General features: G+C 40.4%; 1 protein-coding gene across 1 annotated transcript in view; it reads right to left on the bottom strand.

Annotated features, from left to right (window-relative positions):
* Positions 1-6,781: 6,781 nt before the first annotated feature.
* HADH (hydroxyacyl-CoA dehydrogenase) overlaps positions 6,782-19,084 on the bottom strand; it is a 91,503-nt gene continuing 79,200 nt past the window's right edge. Inside the window, exons 7-8 of the mRNA XM_077142597.1 lie at positions 9,269-9,385; positions 6,782-7,657 (exon numbers count right to left, since the gene is read on the bottom strand). Of these exons, the coding sequence (XP_076998712.1) occupies positions 7,539-7,657; positions 9,269-9,385 (236 nt within the window). The 3' untranslated portion in view covers positions 6,782-7,538. The remainder of the gene's footprint in view (positions 7,658-9,268; positions 9,386-19,084) is intronic.

Below are 19,084 nucleotides of genomic sequence, written 5' to 3' on the forward strand. Positions count from 1 at the left end.
GTTGCTAGGTTTGCTGGCAATGAAATACCTGTTTAGCTGGGAGGTGACTTTGAACTGTCTCACAACTACAGCTGTCCTAAGTACAATCATTTTCTCCTCTGTATTTTAATGTAAGTATGAAACAAAATGGAAATCACTAATCAAGGGCCAGTGAGCACTAACAAGTGTGGCTTTCGTTTTAAAGAAGAAAATCCAAAAGGGAGTAATGCACGGTACTGACAGAAAAGAAAAAAAATTCCACACGGCATAATAGCTTTTTGTTAACAAACTGCACTGACTCCTGAGAATTTTAATATCTGCCCTGTGAAACTGAATACCTTGGCATACACACACAGAAATTTGAGCTTTTTGAATACAAACTAAAATTTGACTGCAGTTAAGCACCTAAATACTAATAATCACAAGGATGTGATTCTAAATGCTGCTTTTGTGGGCATATTATGGAAAAAAAATAAGATCACTGATTTAGCTGACCATTATTTAGTGCACTTCATTTTGAAAGTTGCTCTTCTAAACTCTTGCAATGCTCCAAATAGGAAAACGTTCCACAACCAAGAGTGTCCCTGGGGCAGATGTGTGCATCTGGGGTGGGGGTGGGGGTAGGAGAGGAAGAAGTGTATCAAGAGAAGCTATTTAAAATAAACAGGTTAGCATGAATCTGCCTAAATTGGAATTTTATACATATTTTATATAATATTAGATAGCATAAAATTAATAATTTACAGTAAATCTGAACTCACATGAAAACCAGTTATTTCCTTGCCCTCACTGAGGAAATAATGATAATGTATTTTATCATCAGCAGAGCTGTGGATCACAGTAGACTGGTATTAGAAATAATCGATGCATTCATTCAATATGTTTTCATTGAACTCAAATAATTGTACACTAGAAAAATGTTCCGTTTTTTGGCGACTCTTCACTGTCTTCATCTGTTATAATGTACCAGCATCCCGCTCCCAAAATGCTAGTTTGGACTTTAAAAAAACAGGCTGATCTATTAGGAAGGCGGCACAGGGAGAAAGGCCCAGATTGGGAGGCACCCAGAGCTTGGCTACGGCTGGGTGCTACCACCCAGCCCTCTGAGCGCACCTCCTCAGGGGCTAAATCAGAGCCTCCCTGACCTCTACAAAGGGGTAGCGTTAAATGAAACAGCTACATGCAAAACACCTGGCACAAAGGAAAAGCCTAAACATGACTGTCCCTTTGAATTGTTCTCTAATTTGTTAGAAAACATGCTTTTTTGTCCAATGTGAAAAATACTGTGTTTGGTATTTCCTAAAGCCATAGAACATGAGCCTATTTCTTCCGCCCACAGAAGCCACAAGTAACCAAGGTTAAGCCATTTGTCTTGGACCCAAGATCAAGGAAGTACTTACATAAAGGCAAAGCAGAGTAAGATTTTTATTGGGTCATCCATACTGATGTGTTCATTAAATATTTTTCTTAATCTATAATTATATTAGCAGCCAAACTTTTGATCTCCATTAAAAATGTGAGAGAAATTGGTAGAAAATGCATTATTTGCCAGATGGAGTGAGAACACTATACAAATAGATGTAATCACACATCATTGTAACTGCTTCTCTTTGTAGTCACAGTTGAATTAGTAGATTAGTCATTTTCTCTTCTCCATGTTTAACTCGATTGTCTCAGAATTTGAACTCAGTGGAATCACTGAATTATGTCCTATGCTGTAATCACTGTTTTTTTTCCCTTCCCATCAAAGTAAAATGGAGCCCCACAAATTGGCCTGTTTGTTGTTACAGGTCCTTTCAAAGTTAGTTCAGATAACCATTCTAGTTTAGCCCTCAATCCCCAGAGCTCTGGAGACAACCTGAATGTCCCAGCGAGCCCCAGAGTGTGTGACAAAGCAAGGGCTGCACGGTGCTCCCGGGGTGCTTACAAAAGCCCAGCGGTGCCTTGTGGAAAACTTCATCTGTTTCCCACAAGCTGGCAAGTGCTGTGCCTGCTCCAGTTCTAAGGTTCTAACTGGGGCTGTTCTTCCCCCAGTGCCTGGTCCTGGAGAACTCAAACCATCCAGAAAGCCCTTGCAAAAAGAGCCCTGTTTTCATGAGCTTTCAACGTGAATGAGACACACTTAATATTGCAGCCAGCTGAAACTTTCATTCCGAAACTTGCTTAGAACGATTATCTTTCTTCTCTTTTCAGCCTTTTCTCCCTAAAAGTGTTTCTCAGATTGGATAGTGAGACCTTCAGACAAGTCAGATGGGAAATTTCAAGTGTGACCAAGGATCCTGGAGTGCAGAGTCTCACAGAGGCTGGGGCTGATGGGGGCAGAGGGGAGGCAAATGGCAAGTCGTGTGAATGAGATGAGCCACAGTGTTCTCTCACCTAATCGGTATTTGGGATTAGCTATGATTTTAAGAAAGGAATGCAATAAACCAGTTCTCTCTCCTAGCAAAACGCACTCTCTCCCAAGTATACACACAGAGGAGAATTAAGAAAAATCAAGATATAAGCACTAATAACCTTACCCTAAGGCCTGTGATGTGAAAGAATGCCATGCCAGCTGCTGGCAGAACCCACGAAACCAAGCGCGGGCAGGGGAGCTGATGAGTTTTGACATCTCTATGCACTGCTCCTTCTCAGACCAGGGCATGTGTATGTACTGACGTTTTCACCAACTAGGCAGGATTCAGGGTGGTGACTCTTGGCTGCTTCACTCCCTATCGCATGGCACTTTCATCTAAAGGCGATTAAACAGGAGCTTCCTCATCTAAAATCCAGAACACGTTTGTACTCCCTGGGAGCAAGTCTGAGAGGGGTGAGTGGAGCAGGACTTGTGAGTGGCTTTTCCACTCTGTCTGCCTGAATCTACTATAAATCAGTGTGCTGGAGAAATTGTGCTGCATCCTTCCCCTACTACCCTCCAACTTTAATAATGAGAGCAAGAGCACTTTAGAGTGCCCTAGAAAGGCACCTTCCCAGAAGTATAAGCCAAGACCTCCGCACGGCTCCAGTAGGAGGCATTTAGTATTCAGTCAGACTGTCCCAAGTAGAAAACTTTTATTTCAAGAACATTTCCCACTCCAGCACTGGTTTTGGAGGCTTCTCAGTTTTCTGTCTTCTGAATCTGCCATTTCTGGGCTGTTTATGAAGAGGAAGCAGGCAGCAGAGTTCTTACTCTAGGTTTACCCTTTAAAATCTGCTTGAAAACAGACTCCATTTTTCTGTTGGAATATTCCAGTAAGTTAAGAAATGAGGCTGAGGTGTTTTGCTGAGGCTCAGAGACCCTCATTTAGACGCTGCAGCTTCCCTGCATCCTGAAGGCCAGCATTGTTTCTCTGCCGTGCAAAAAGTCTCAGCCTTGAGGAACAAATGTTTGATTCCATTCTGGTAACCTGACAATGAACCAAGAGATGCTTGAATTAGGAGCAATTCTGCTGCTGCTCCTTTGTCTTAGTTGGGGCTTACTGCCAGTTTTGTCCCGAAGAGGGAATATTTAGTATCATTTTAAAACTGCATTATGATAGGATAAAGTTCAATTTTCTTCTTATTCATTTACCACCACTTTCCTAATGACCATATGTGTTTGAAGAATCTCAGGAAACTTCTGATTCATTTGATTTTTCCTGGGGCCTTAAATCCTCCACAGCCTACTCTGTATATATAAGCTCTTCCAGGCTGGTCCACCGAACATTACCCTGTGCTGAACCCTCCTGATTAGCTCTGACCAGCACCTCTCTCAAGGTTTGAGCAACTGTGGGGATGGAGTATGGGCTCCAGCGCTAGTCTTTTGCCAGGTGGCCCAACAGCTGGAGGACTCTTCTTCAGAAGACACTTGGGCCTGTTCCCCATCTCCAGTCCACACCCTGCAGGCGTGAAGTGTTCGGGGCTTACTGCCATCCTTTAGGTTTATAGGAACTGTGGTTTCCTTCCAAATTGGGAGTGAGGGAAGGGGGCCACAACTGGCCTGTAGATGCTGGGCAGTGTGTTCACTCGTTGATATCCATCATCTCATTTGGTCAACAGTCCTATGGAAGAGTTTTCATCACTATGCCCACTTTACCAGAAGTATGTGGAAGACAGAAATGATCCCCCAATATTACATGGGTGAAGAGAGTAGAGCTGAGAACTAGAACCCAAGTCTGCTCATTTGAGAGCTTTTGAACAATCAGAATAAACTATACTGCAGCAGCTACAGTTAGTGATTTTAAATAAAGCATTGAATAGAATTAGTATCAATGATGGGAGATTTCAGCCTTTCAGGAGTTATTTTGTTCTGCCAGTTCAAATCAGCAGCTGTTTGGGTAAAGAAAAATCCTAAAATCAAGCCAAAACTTGATTATAAAACATTGAGATTGATTTAAAAACAGAATTAACACAATCAAAATGGTTCTGGCTTTCAAAATACAGTCCTGGGGCGGGCCGCGGTGGCTCAGCGGGCAAAGTGCTTGCCTGCTATGCCGGAGGACCTCGGTTCGATTCCCGGCCCCAGCCCATGTAACAAAAAACGGAAAAACAAAATACAATAAAAAATACAGTCCTTGAAAGGACAGCAATTCCTTCATTGCTCAAAGCACTTTTAGGTTAGTATTTATGTACCACCAGTGCCTGTGTACAAGAAAATTAGTCCCACGAAATTACAGTGACACCTTGAAGTTTTGTCAACTTAATTGCTTGCTTAGTTTGAAATGTTAAGGGGATTAAAATCAAGGTGGGACAAGACAGAAGCCTGTTGTAAATGTGTGAAAAGTGTAACCTGCAAAAAGAGCATATTTACTGTATGTTGTCCAGACCGTGGCTAACACTGATTCTACCCTATCCAACTACGTGAGTAGCTGAATCGCAAATGAACTCCTAAAAGCTGAAATGTAGGGTCAAAAGAACTCACTATTCAACAGAATCCAGTGGTGAATCATTTTATAACACCAGATATTTGTACCATAATTTCTCCGTTTCAAAACCTAGTCCCACTTTACCCCCAAGCTGCTCCATTTAGCGGTTCCAAAACTGGACATGCTTCTTACAATATGATGTCAAAAGAAGTTAGCCAGCAATTTTCCCCTGAAAAACTATTATTAACAGTGAATCTTATGGACATTAAAGGGTACTACTTTTATTTTACAAAGACATCTTAATAAGCATTAAAACTATTCTTTGGAGAGCTCCTTTTAACTGAACATAATTGAAACCCAAGTGATAGTTATGTTCAGAGGCTCACTTAATATCTTGCAGCAAGTCCTTTCATAATTGTATAGTTTTCTTTTTAATCTCAAGTTTTCATTTCAACTACAGGAATAAAAATAACACCAAGAGGAAATAGAGGCAATGGGGGCAAATAAAATATCCTGTTGACCTAAAACCTGGTAGGAACTTTAAAATTTTTCAGAGAAGATTCCACAATTTCTGCTTGGAGTAAAGTAGAGGAGGCGAAGAGAGAGCGGCGGGGAAGTTGGTGCTGTCAGGACTCGCCCTCCGTCCTAAACAAGTGCTGCCCAAACACAGTAGAGGCAAAAAATATAAAGCCTGGCAGGGCTCTTATTAAGGTCTGGATTTCAACCACAGACTGAAGCGAACAAGCAGCAGCTCCACAAGCAGTTGGCCTGTATTTGGAAGCAGAGCACCTGACTGAGGAGACCTCCCTTCTCACCTGGGAACGCTCGCTGGGAAGCAGCTGTAGTCACCTGAGAAAACAAAGGCACGAAGTACAGGTCTGAGAGAGCCTCTCCCTGCCTGCTGCGTTTAAGAAGAGAAGGATGCTCAAGATTTCTTCCTGGCCTGAAACATGATATATAGAAAAGACTTTCTGAAAAGGATAAAAGGACGTCCAGTGGCCAGGGTTTTGACTTTGGGGAGACAGAGTGCATTTAGAAACCTCAGCCAGAGAAAGATCAGTGGGCCCCCTCACTTAGCCTGGCAGGCAGGGTTCTCAGGCTGAGAGGCACATGGCTGAGTCGTATCTCTTTCCTGAATTCAGCAGTCAAGCAGAGCCCTGCCATTTGCAGGACAAGGGTCCACGTCCTATGGGGACTATGGTCAGAGAGTGAGGAGGAAGGGAAGTCCCCTCCTAAGCCCAGGGCTCATGTCAAAGGTGAACAGCCAGCCTGAGAGGGAACAGGAAACTGTCAGACCACAAGGACAAACTTTATCAATGGAAGTGATGGTGGTTTCACAGGTGCTGCCTTTTCTTCCTTAGGAAATGTTTTAAAAGAATAACCTAAAAGTTACCCAAACCAAGGTTTTATGTATTTATTTTCTGCCTATACTATATAGTTAGATTCAAATAAAGAATATCAATAAGCTCCTTTTTACCAGCCATGGAAAAAAAAAAAACAAACCTCTCAACTATTAGAACTGCAACCCAGGACACCAAACCAGGCTGCCCATTTTGGTGACAGTCTTGTCTGCAACTGTGAATTCAGATTTTCATATTTGCTATTTTGCATTTAATTTCATCAATCCATCCTAGCTGTGCTACAAAACGTCTGGTGACCTTGGGCACATCACTTAAATTCTATAAATGAGGCCACTGGCAGGGTTTCTGACACCTTTCCAGTTTCAAAATTCTATCGTGGAAGACACTTTTTTGAGCCAATGATTAAAAGAAATTTATGTAACAATATTTCTCTGTGTTGGCAAAGAAGAAACACATGTTCCTTAAAAACCTCAGTGCCCTTTTTAACTACTTTCCTGGTAAGAAATTTCCTGGAAACGATAGCCACAGGCAGGTTTATACATAAATGCCTTCCCCTGCCATTCCTTCCCCAGCACTGCCACTTCAAAAAATAATAAGCCAAAGAAGATGCGGCATAGCTCTGGTCTAAATTACCAATCTTTATTCTTATAATCATTTAAGTTTATTTCAATTTTAAATTTTACATATTTTAATTTTCAGTTCAAATTTTTCACAGGTTCAATTTATAGGCAGTTTGCAGCACTGATTTCTTAAAACAAAACAAAAGAGGAACAGTAATCGAGATTGCAGATGTGAATGACCACAAAAACAGACCTCTTCCTGCAAACCAAGCCACAGAGATACTCCCTCCAATCCAACAAAACATCTTGACGATGGGCTGCAGAAAGACGTAACACTTTTTGTCATGCCCAGCATGCTGAGTGATGCTCAAAGCTGCAGGTACCAAAAGGTCTCATTAGGGAACGCTGCAGCGCTCCATGCGGACTCACCACGCAGCAAGGACTCCTGGCTCTCCACCTGAGGACCACGAACGATGAAATGCACTTTGGGCGGAAGTGCTCTTCCCTTTACAAGTGAATGAGTTCAGGTCATTCTTATGAAAATGACGAAGTTCAAAAGGTCCAAGGCACCAAGGATATAAAGCTTTTTAGAAAATACAGAGAAATAAACAGACTAAAAAAAAGGAATTAGTTCTCAATGAAGGAATCTATTACTGTAACCAGTGTAAATAATTACTTCAGATAGATTATAATCAAAAAGCACATCGAGCAGACTGTGCTATGTGAGGGAATGTCTGGCTGAAGAGCATTCCCATGGGCACTTAGGGGGCTGGCTGGTACATGTGGGTTCTTCCTGGAGCCAGAGAAGCTGCGCATCATTTGTACTTGTAAAATCCTTCTCCACTCTTCTTGCCGAGCTTATTCTCTGCTACCATTTTATTGATGAGTGGGCTGGGCTGAAACAAGGGATTCTTTGCATCCATTTCATGCCACCCTGTTGAGAAGAGGGAAAAGGGCTTAGAATGAGAAGTGGTAAGCTTTCTTTTTTTTTTTTTTGTAATCTTGCTATGTTAGAGAAATTATGGGTTTACTGATCATGCATAAAATATAAGATTTCCATATAGCCAGGCTTATTTTTATGCTACAGCATTCCTAGACCAAGTTTGGAGGCAGAGCTTGGGGAGAAAGGGCCACTGAGGCTACCAAGAAAGCAGCATAGTGAAAGCTCAGTTCTGCAGCCATATCAGCTCTGATGCCGCTCAGGGCCCTGCCTCTATTTCAGATCCTCCTGTTTATCCGATCTCTTCCTGATAATCACTAATGTCAGATTTTCGTTTGCCAAAGGTCTATCCTTTAATGTGTTGGACAGACTTCTCAGAGGCACATTTCTTTCAGAATGCATTCTAAAACTCTGAGTTTGCTGCTGCTATTTTGTACCCTCAAAAATTCAAAATCTCCCGCTTCAACTAGAATTCTCCACACTCTTCCCAAATGTATGAGTATTCTTTCTGAAACTTGGCAAGTAGTCTGAGCTAAATTCGACTTCAATAGTAAAGTTTCGTTTTCCATTACATATTTTCATTTGGAAATGTTTGTATCAATTCAGTGAAACTAAATTTTAGAGATACTGGATTTCATTAGTTTGGATATCATTAGCTTATTATTAAAGATATATATATATTATTTACATTATGGAAGATTTTGAAACTTCAATGGAAAGGGCAGCTTCACAAGATACAATTTCAACAGCAATTTATTTCAATCTCCATACTTCCAAGAAGGTCGCCATCCCTAGGTAAGAAATCATGCTTGTTTTCTAGAATGACCTCGGAGCCTCTATATTCTGGGAGAAGCACTTTCTCTCCAACTGTCACACTAATTGGTTGAATCTCTCCAGTCTTCCCTTCAGATCCAAAGCCAACTACTACTGTTCTGCAATACTTTTCCTTGAGATTTTTCTGGACGTATAATGCCTCCTTTCGTTACAGTTTCAGCTTGCACTCTTTTCAACCAATGCACAGAAAGGGGAAGAAACTTGCTAACAGCTTATCACACCACAGCTCCAGCTGCAGCAGCGCGTACTCTGCTCTCAAGCCACTGCCACTATCACAAGGAACAGTAGACAAGTTATAATAATTACTTTTACTCTGTCTTCAGAGTCACTATATTAAAATGGGCACACTTTTTAAAAATGGCTGTATACTGTGACTGCAGTGGTTATTCAAATCAACACCTGATAAAATGATACACTGCACCAATGCCTGTTTTCTGGGTTTGAGATTGTACTATATTTACACAGGATGTAACCACTGGAGGAAAATAAGTAAAGAGTACATAGGACCTGTCTGTACTCTAATTGGCACTTTCTGTGACTCTCGAATTTTTCAAAATAAGAAAAGGCTGGCTATTGAGAGAGACTAGGCAATCACATTCTTCCTTCTCCTTCCATCTGTTAACATATCTTTAAGCAGGTCAGGTAGGGAGGTGGACTTTGGAAGGGCTACTAAGACCGCTTGTAATTTCTCTTTTAAACAGGCCATATAGTTAATAGTTCAGAAAGGGAAACTCCAATTCAATAAACGACAATGAGAACTCCAATTCCTACCATCCATTATGAACTTCGTTGTATCCAGCCCAACATAGTCAAGAAGCTCAAATGGACCCATGGGGTACCCAGCTCCTAACTTCATGGCAGTGTCAATATCCTCCTTGGATGCATCACCTGAGGGAGAAAAGGGCAGACTAAGTCGCCATTATCTTTCCCAAAATTCTTCTATCACCATGTAGTCCCCGAATTTCTAAAGTTTCATATATTTGCACATCCAAAAACCTCCTATAATCAGGATTTCTGGCACTGGTAAGATCTCATATAAGAAGCATAAGCCAAATAGGTAACAAAATTTTAAAAGCTGTTCCACCATGGGAGGTAGACATAAGGCTCCACAGTCTGGAAATATTATTTTCTAATGGATGTGGGTTTTCCGACTCTGAAATATTGCTAAATGATAATTTACTAAAATATCACAATAACAGAAATTAAATATTTTTAAGTTAAAAATTCCCTAGCGGACTTCAATAGCACATTGGAGCCAGCAGAAGAAGAGTCAGAGAATGTGAAGATAAGAGAAATACAATCATCCAGTCTGAGGAGAAGAAAGAACCTGAGGAAGCTATGGAATTTCACGGAATACCACTAAATATACCAACATATATACTGTGGGGAGTTCTAGAAAGAGAAGAAAGGAACAGAGAAAATATTCACAAAAATAATGGGTAAAACCTCCCAAACTGGATAATCACATCCAAGATGTACAACAAACTCCAATCAGGAGAAACCCAAACAGACTTATATCACAGCAAATTATAATCAAATGCCAAAGACAAAGAAGAGAATTCTGAAAAGAAAGGAAGCAACATATCATAACAAGGGGACCTCAGTAAGATTAAGGGATGATTTCCCATGGGAAACCATGGAGGCAAGAAGGCAGTGAGGGGACATAAAGTGCTAAAAGCAAGAAAACTGTCACCCAAAAATTCTATATTCAGCAAACTGTCTTTCAAAAACGAGAGACATATGGTATTCTTGATTCCACGGTGCCATTCTGACCAAAAGTAGGAAAAGAAGTATAACAAATAAGATATCAGTGGCTGAGAGAGTTCAAATAGAGTCAAGAGGCGACTCTGGAGGTCACTCTTACACAAGCTTCAGTTAGACATTGCTACCTACCATAGCTTGCCAAACCCCAACCAAAACCATTCCTGCCAACCCAAAAGAACACCTATAGTGTTATATAAGATTCTACAAAGGTTTCATGCACGAGGGTAATTTTCCAGAAACCTACAACCTCCAGATGGGTCCCTGGACCAGCCCTTCGAGAACATTAACTAGTTCCAACCCCTATCCCATATTATCGACAGTCTCTTCCAAAATGAAAAAATTAGAATGGCTATAGCCCAAATACCTCTTAAGGGTGAGAAAAAGAGCAAAGGTGATGGTGGAGTTATATAGAGAAGGCAGGGTTTAACAAATAAATATGATTGCTGAATCAGTACACTGATATTTCTTTTAGTCTCCAGTACCTTAGCGCAGCTAGAAACAAAAACCTAAAATTGTGGAATGGTAACCTATGCCAAACTCTGTAATATGTTCTACAACCAACTGTGGCAATGTACTTTGAAATTTATTGCTTTTTTGTATATATGTTATTTTTCACAAAAAAGAAAAAAAAAGAGAAGACAGGATTTAACACATGAATATGATGGCTGAATCAATATATTGATATCTTTTGGTCTCCAATGTCTCGGAGCAGCTAGAAGAAAAAATGAAAAATTGTGAGCCTGTAACCTATATCAAACTGTAAAATCTGATGTATAACTATTTGTTAAAATGTACTTGGAAATTTATTGCTTTTCTGTATATATGTTATTTTTTCACAATAAAAAAAGGTTTTAAAAAAATGAGGAAGAGAGTAAGACATTTCCAGATAAACAAAAGATGAGGGACTTCTCGCCACTAGACCAGCCCTATAAGAGAAACCAAAGAGAATTCTGTAAGTTAAAAGGAAAGGACAATAGGCAACAGATCAAAGCCACATGAGGTAATAAAGATCTCCAATGAGGGTAATGACAAGGGTCAACAAAAATGCCCATACTATTGTATTTTTGGTTGGTAAAACCACTTTTTATTTCCTGCAGTACTGAAAAGGCATTAGCATAAAATGTAATGAGTAACCACTGGTTTTGGACTCATAATGTTTAATGCCATTTGTGACAGGAGCTACATAAAAGTGGAGGATGCACAAGTACAAGAACATAGTTTGTATATACTATTTAAGTGAAGACGGTATCAAAGCAAATGAGATTGCTACAAATTTAGGATGTTAAATTCAAGCTTCCTGGTAACTATAAAGAAAATACCGGAAAATATGCAAGCTTGTAGAGGCAGAAATTAGAGTACAAGTTGCCAGGGATGGGGACAGGGGAAATGCAGAGTTAATGTGAGATGGGTGTAGGGTTTCTGTTTGGAGAGATGGGAAAGTTTTAGTAAAGGAAGTGGTGAGAGTACCACAACAGAGTGAATATGATTAACCCCACTGAACAATATGCCTGGGTGTCGTTCAGATGGGAAAGTTTAAGTTGTGTATGTGTTCCTACAATAAATTAAAAAAAAAGAAAAAGAAACAACTAAAGAGACAATGGCAGTTGGAGGCATTACATGATCCTGGATGAGATGTGACAGGGGAGGGGAAAAGGCTCAAAAGGACATTACTGGGGATGCAAGCGTAGTTCAGTGGTATCTTCTCGCCTGCCATGCAGGAGACGCGGGTTTGATTCCCGGCCCTTGCACTTCCCAAACAAACAAACAAAGAAACAAAAAATTCAAAAAAATGGTGCTGCAATAATGGGATACTCACATGGGAAAAGAATGAAATGTGATCCCTGCCATACAGCATACAAAAAAAAAAGGACATTACTGAGACATGGAAAAAATTGGAATATAGACTGTAGGCTTTATATTTGTTAAATTTCCTCAGCTTAATAGCTATATTTAAGATGGATACATAAGTGAATATCCTTGGTCTTAGGAAATTCACACGGCAGTGTCAAGTGTTCAAGAAGCATAACGTACGTAACCTACACTCAAGTAAGTGTTCAGAAAATTGATAGGTACAAATGGATAGATAGACAGATAGGATAGATGGCTTGAAAGGTGATGGACAGATAAGATCAAATGACACAGCAAATGTGGCAAATTTTAAAATTGGTGGATCTGAGTATCTAGGGTGACAGGGTACGCTGGAGTTCCTTATATGGGGTTTGTATTATATTTGTAAATGTCCTGTAAGTTTGATGGTATTTCAAAGAAAAAAGTTAAAAGAGTCATTTAAATAAAGAGCACATTTTTCATTGAGAAATTAGCTTTTTTTTAAAAAAGAAACTAAGCTTTCTATCTTTGAATGTAAAAAAATTTTTGTCAACTTTCTGGATTTTACAAGTAATGAGCATTCCCCCCAGAACTGCATTCACATAAGCCTTTAGTCAAGAAAACAGCTTAAAGAAAAAGCCCAGTGACTTTTGACAATGGTGCCAAGTCTATTCAACGGGAAAAGAATAATCTCTTCAACAAATGGAGCTGGGAAAACTGAAAATCCACAGCAAAAGAATGAAAGTGGACCCCTATCTCACATCATACAAAAATGAACTCTTAATAGATCAAAGACCTAAATATAAGAAATAAACCTATAAAACTCCCTCAAGAAAACATAGGGAAATAACTTCAGGGCCTTCTATTAGGTTTCAGTTTCTTAGACTTTACTGTAAAAGCACAAGAAACAAAATAAACACAGATAAACTGGACTGCAGCAGATTGAGTTGTGGACCCCAGAAAAAAAACATGTTCTTAATCTTAATCCATTCCTGTGGGTATGAACCCACTCTAAGTAGGACCTTTAGAAGATGTTACATTTAGTTAAGGTGCGGACAACTGAATCACAATGGATCTTAATACTATTACTGGGGACCTTATAGGAAAAATCACAGAGAGAAGCCAGAAGCTGGAAGTCAGTGGAACCCAGAAGAGAAAGGACAGGACATTGCCATGTGACAGGAAAGCAAAGGAACCCAAAGACTGCTGGCCAGCTACCAATCCGAGGAAACAAACCTTCTAGTCACTGAAACCATGAGCTACCCCATTATGTGTTGTTCATCATAGCAGCCAAGAAAACACGGACCTCATCAAAATTAAAATCTTTTGTGCATCAAAGGACATTATCAAGAAAATAAAAAAGACAACCTACAGAACAGATGAAAATATTTGGAAGTCACATATTTGATAAAGGTTTAATATTTAGATTATATAAAGAATATATATATATATATATATTCAATGCAAAAAGATAAACAACCCAACAAAAAATGAACAAAGGACCTGAAGAGATATTTCTTCAAAGAAGCTCTACAAAATAGTCAATAAGCACATGAAAATACGCACAGCATCACTAGCCATTACAGAAATGCAAATCAAAACCACGAGGTACTATTTTACACCCACTAGAATGGCTATTATTTGAGAAACAGAAAGAAAAAAAGCATTGGGGAGGATGTGGAGCAACAGGAACCCTCATACTGTTGGTAGGAATGTAAAAGGAGGCAGCCACTACGGAAAATAATTGGGCAATTCCTCACAAACTTCACAGAATTTACCAAAAAACCTGGCAATTCCACTTCCAGATATATACCCCCAAAGAACTGAAAGCAGGGACTCAGACAGATATCTGTATACCAACATTCATTACTCACATTTGCCAAAAGGTAGGAGTAACCCAAGTGTCCATCAATGGATGAATGGATAAATAAAGTGCGGAATACATATTCAGCCAAAAAAAAGGAATGAAATTCTGATGCATGTGACAACATGGATGAATTTTGAAGACATCATGTTGAATGAAATAAGCCAGAAACAAAAGGACACATACTGTATGATCTCACTTAAATGAAATAACTAGACTATGTAAATTCATGGAGACACCAAAAGATTACAGGGTACCATGGGCAAGGGTGGATTGGGGAATGGGGAGCAAATGTTTAATGAGTACAGAGTTTCTGTCTGGGGAGATGAAAAAATTGGGGGAATTGAGGATGGCTGAAGGAGTCACTGATTGAGAAGTAGACGGACAAACGATGATGTATACATATGATCAAATATTGTGCTGCTACAAAAAGGAATGAAACTGAGGCATGCAACTCTGTGTATGAAAGCTGTGGGATATCTTGTGTGACTAAATAAGCCAAAAACAAAAGAGTAAATATTGTATGGTCTCATTTACAAAATATTTATAAGAAAACAAGGGCCTAGATTGTAAGCTCTTGTAGCAGACACATTTAGTCCAAAGCAGTAACTGTTACTAATGGATTTTGAGAGGCTTGTTTTATATATGTGTAACCTGGTATTTAGAGATACAAAGGAAGCCAGTCAGGTTGGGATTAAGGTAAATCAGAATACAAAGGTAAGGAGACACTGTCTATATTTTAGAACTATATCTACTATTTAAGACTACAGGAAGAAAAGTTTATTTTGTCCAGAACCTAAATTTCTGTAGCATATAATCTAAGTCAACTTGTCTGGATAGATCATTTAAACAATCTAAAGAAAGGGAGCCCAAAATAACAATGAGGTCCTTTAATCGTGTATAGCTAATGTAATGCCTGGATACATCCCACAGTATATTAAGCAGATAATCAAAAAGTACTGGCAAAGAGAAAGAGGGGAAATTCAACTTGTCCAAGTAGAGAATTCCTGATATTCTCACAAGCAGTGGAGACAACCAAAGCAATAGGCTGAGCTCTCAATCTTGGGGTTTACTCATATGAAACTTAATCTCAGAAAGGATAAGCTAAGTCTACTTAAAATTAGGCCTAAGAATCACCCAAGAGAACCTCTTTTTTGCTCAGATGTGGCCTCTCTCTCTCAGCCAATACAACAGGCAAATTCACTGCCCTCCCCCTCTCTACGTGGGACATGACTCCCAGGGGTGTGGACCTTCCTGGCAATGTGGGACGGAAATCCTAGAATGAGCTGAGACTCAGCATCAAGGGATTGAGAAAACTTTCTCGACCAAAAGGGGGAAGAACAAAATGAGACAAAATAAAGTGTCAATGGCTAAGAGATTCTGAACAGAGTTGAGAGGTTATCCTGGAGGTTATTCTTATGCATTATATAGATATCACCTTTTTAGTTAAGGTGTAATGGAGAGCCTGGAGGGAACTGCCTGAAAATGTAGAGCTGTGTTCCAGTAGCCATGTTTCTTGAAGATGACTGCATAATGATAAAGCTTTTGCAATGTGACTGTGATTGTGAAAACCTTGTGTCTGATGCTCCTTTTATCTACCTTATGGACAGACAAGTAAAACATACAGATTAAAAATAAACAAATAATAGGGGGAACAAATGTTAAAATAAATTTAGTCGATTAAAATGCTGGTCATTGGGGAGGGGGAGGGGGTAAGGTATGTACGAATATTTTTCTTTTTACTTCCTTTTCTGGACTGATCCAAATCTTCTGAGAGGTGATCATGGCGATAAATACACAATTATGTGATGATACTGTGAGATATTGTTTATATACCAAGAATGGAATGATCATATGGTAAGAATGTTCATGTTTGTATGTTATGTTTAAAAAAAAAAATACTGGCAAAGTCCCTTGAGGGTTGGGAGAAAAAATATGGAACTATTAAACGTTACCACCAGGGAAACCCCTGACACTGTGTCAAACCTTAGGGTCACCCAAATCAATAGGCCAAGCCTTGAGGCTTGCTCTTGTGAAGCTTATGTATATAGCAGAGAAGCTTAGCCTACCTATAGCTATGCCTTAGAGTTACTTCTGGAGGACCTCTTTTGTTGCTCAGATGTGGCCTCACTCTCTTTAAGCCCAAGGGATGAGCCTAGCCCTGACACTGTGGGAAAACAATGCCATCCTGACTAAAAGGGGAAAAAGAAGTGTAACAAATAAGGTATCAGTGGCTGAGAGTTCAAATACAGTCAAGAGGCTGCTCTGGAGGTCACTGTTATACAAGCTTCAGTTAGACATTGCTACCTACCATAGCTTGCCAAACCCCAACCAAAACCATTCCTGCCAACCCTAAAGAACACCTAGGGTGTTACATAAGATTCTACAAAGGCTTCTTTGCATGAGGGTAACTTTTCAGAAACCTACAACCTCCAGATGGGTCCCTGGACCAGTTAAGTCCTGAAATGCAGAGGGACCAACCTTCGAGAACATAAACTAGTTCCAACCCCCATCCCATATTATCAACAGTCTCTTCCAAAATGAAAAAAATTAGAATGGCCATAGCCCAAATACCCCTAAAGAGTGAGAGAAAGAGCAAAGGTGATGGTAGAATTATACACAGAAGGCAGGGTTTAATAAATAAGCATGATTGCTGAATCAGTATATTGATATTTCTTTTAGTCTCTAGTACCTGAGAGCAGCTAGAAATAAAACATAAAACTGTGGAATGGTAATCCATGGCAAACTCTGAAATCTGTTCTACAACTAATTGTTGCAATGCACTTTGAAATTTATTGGGTTTTTTTTTGTATATATGCTATTTTTCACAAAAAAGAAAAAATGACAAGCATTCAAGGTGCTCAGGATAAGGTGGGAAAAGGGAGATATGTAAATAAAAAATTTCAACATAATAAGTGCTAAACATTCATGAAGATAGACACAATTCTGTGTGAGCAATGACAGAGTAATTTACTCAGACTGCAACTTCAACCAAAGCCACCACCATGAGACCCAGGTTCTGAAGGATGAAGACAATCCCAAAAGAAGAGGATGGGGGGGGGGGGGGAGAAGGGGGGAGGGGAGAAGGGGGAGGGCAGGCAGAGGGAATAGCTTGTGCAAGGGCGAGACAGAGCATGTCGTATTTGGAGTGTGGCTCTGCAACTACTAAGTGAATTCTGATCAGAGGATTTCATGAGAACCCAAAACTGCTATGGTATTATAACTGCACTCTCCTCTCTCATGGCTCAGTACCTGCTCTTTCCCTGTATAATATCCTGAGACATCTTGAAGGCTCAGCCTCTTACTTCAGGTCTCTACTCCAGTGTCACCTCAGGAAAGAGCCTCCTCCTCCTCCCTATATATAAAATAGCAACTATCAGGACTCCAGGCCTGGACTCTCACCATCTCCCTGACTTTATTTCTCTATTATTACAGATCATGACCTAACATGTTAGGTTAATACTGGCTCATTTATTATGATCTGACTCCCTCTCTATACTATACGCTCCATGGGGACAGAACTCAGATAGCATAATGGTTCCAATTTAACTAAAGCTATTTAGTCAAATCTACATTCAAGGACAGGACAATGAGCCCTAGAGCTAGTGGTGAGACTACAACTCCAGATTCAGAGACTCGTTTGAGACTATTTTATTTCAAAAAATAATAGGGGGCGGGCCATGGTGGCTCAGCAGGCAAGAATGCTAGCCTGCCATGCCAGAGGACCCGGGTTCGATTCCCGGTGTCTGCCCATGTGAAAAAAAAAAGCTTAAAAAAAATAATAATAGGAAGGTATCAAATGTCATCTAAAAGATCTAAATAGTTTTGCAAAGTAAGCACAACTGTACAAATTCTGCTCTGAGTATTACAAAGCAAAAGCAACCAATCAACCAATAAACACCCGCAGATGGATGTGCCAAGTGTGAGCCAAGCATGGTAAAATATTTTGGATTAATAATTCCTAAACTTCTTTAGAGTCAAGTAGTCAAGTACTTCTCTGAGAATCTGACACCCTCTCCATAAAAAAATGCAGAATTTTGCATCAACCTTAGGAGCTTCATGGAATGGACTTCCCCCTCCCCCAAGTTAAAAGCCCCTAAAACACTGGGCCAGACAACAAAGAAAATCTTCATCAGTGAACTACCAGGTCTTTTTCCCGGCTGGGACCTAGGACCTGCGGCAGCATGTTTCTCTGGTGAGCTCATCAGCACCACCTACCGACCATTCTCAGCATCAACCACAAACCGGACTCGTACAACCAGATGAAAAATGCGGCGCCATTCCTCTATTCATCAAGTTACTTACTAAATGCCTGGCATATACAAGCACTTCAGGGGTGTATGGAGGAGGAGGACCCAGAAACTGCTACAAAAAACACACTGTAGTAGTAGAAGACCCATATCGTGTCACAGGGAATAACGGCAAGCGTCTCAAGGAAGGTTCCAAAGCACTCCGAGTTATGATGACAAAGATTACATCCAGCGTGGAGCCCTGAGGAACTTAAGGTGGGTCCTTGTAAGGAAGTTGGGAGTAAGGTAAGTGACGATGAAAACAGGGCAGAGGATGAGAAAAGTGGTCCCCTGGAAAGGGCACTGTATTTAGCGGCTTACCACAAACCACTGGTTATGTCTCGAGCAGAGGAGAGACAGCATAAGCAGGACACAAGGGTTTCTACAGTGAATGGGAGTCAGGTCCTTATGGCCCCAGGGCCTGCCACCATCACAGCTGTCCTGAGAAGAGCTAACCATGTGTCCCCATCACCCTGCCAGAGCCGAGTCACTGGAATGGGTGTCTGCCAAGGCAGCTGTTGGGCACCAGCCTATGCAAAGGTCTGATGAGAGAGGCTACGATCAAAGGGATGGTAGTGACTTGACCATACTGAGCCTCCATTAGGCATGCGTGAATGAGAGTGACAGAGAGGACAGAAGCTGAAGGACACTGAGAAAGAAGGCCCAACATGGCAGACATGAGGCTCAGAGTAGTACAAGCAGTGGGTAGAGGGCCTATGGGTTACTACTAGAAGCTGTGGGAGAAGTCCAAATGGAAGCGCCTTGGGTCATTCTGAAAGCTGCCCAGCTGCCCAGGAGGTCTGAGTAGACTGTGGCTGAGATGATTATTTGCTCCAGTCTCTG

This window comes from Tamandua tetradactyla, chromosome 24, assembly GCF_023851605.1.
Source record: "Tamandua tetradactyla isolate mTamTet1 chromosome 24, mTamTet1.pri, whole genome shotgun sequence".
Classification (NCBI taxonomy): domain Eukaryota; kingdom Metazoa; phylum Chordata; class Mammalia; order Pilosa; family Myrmecophagidae; genus Tamandua; species Tamandua tetradactyla.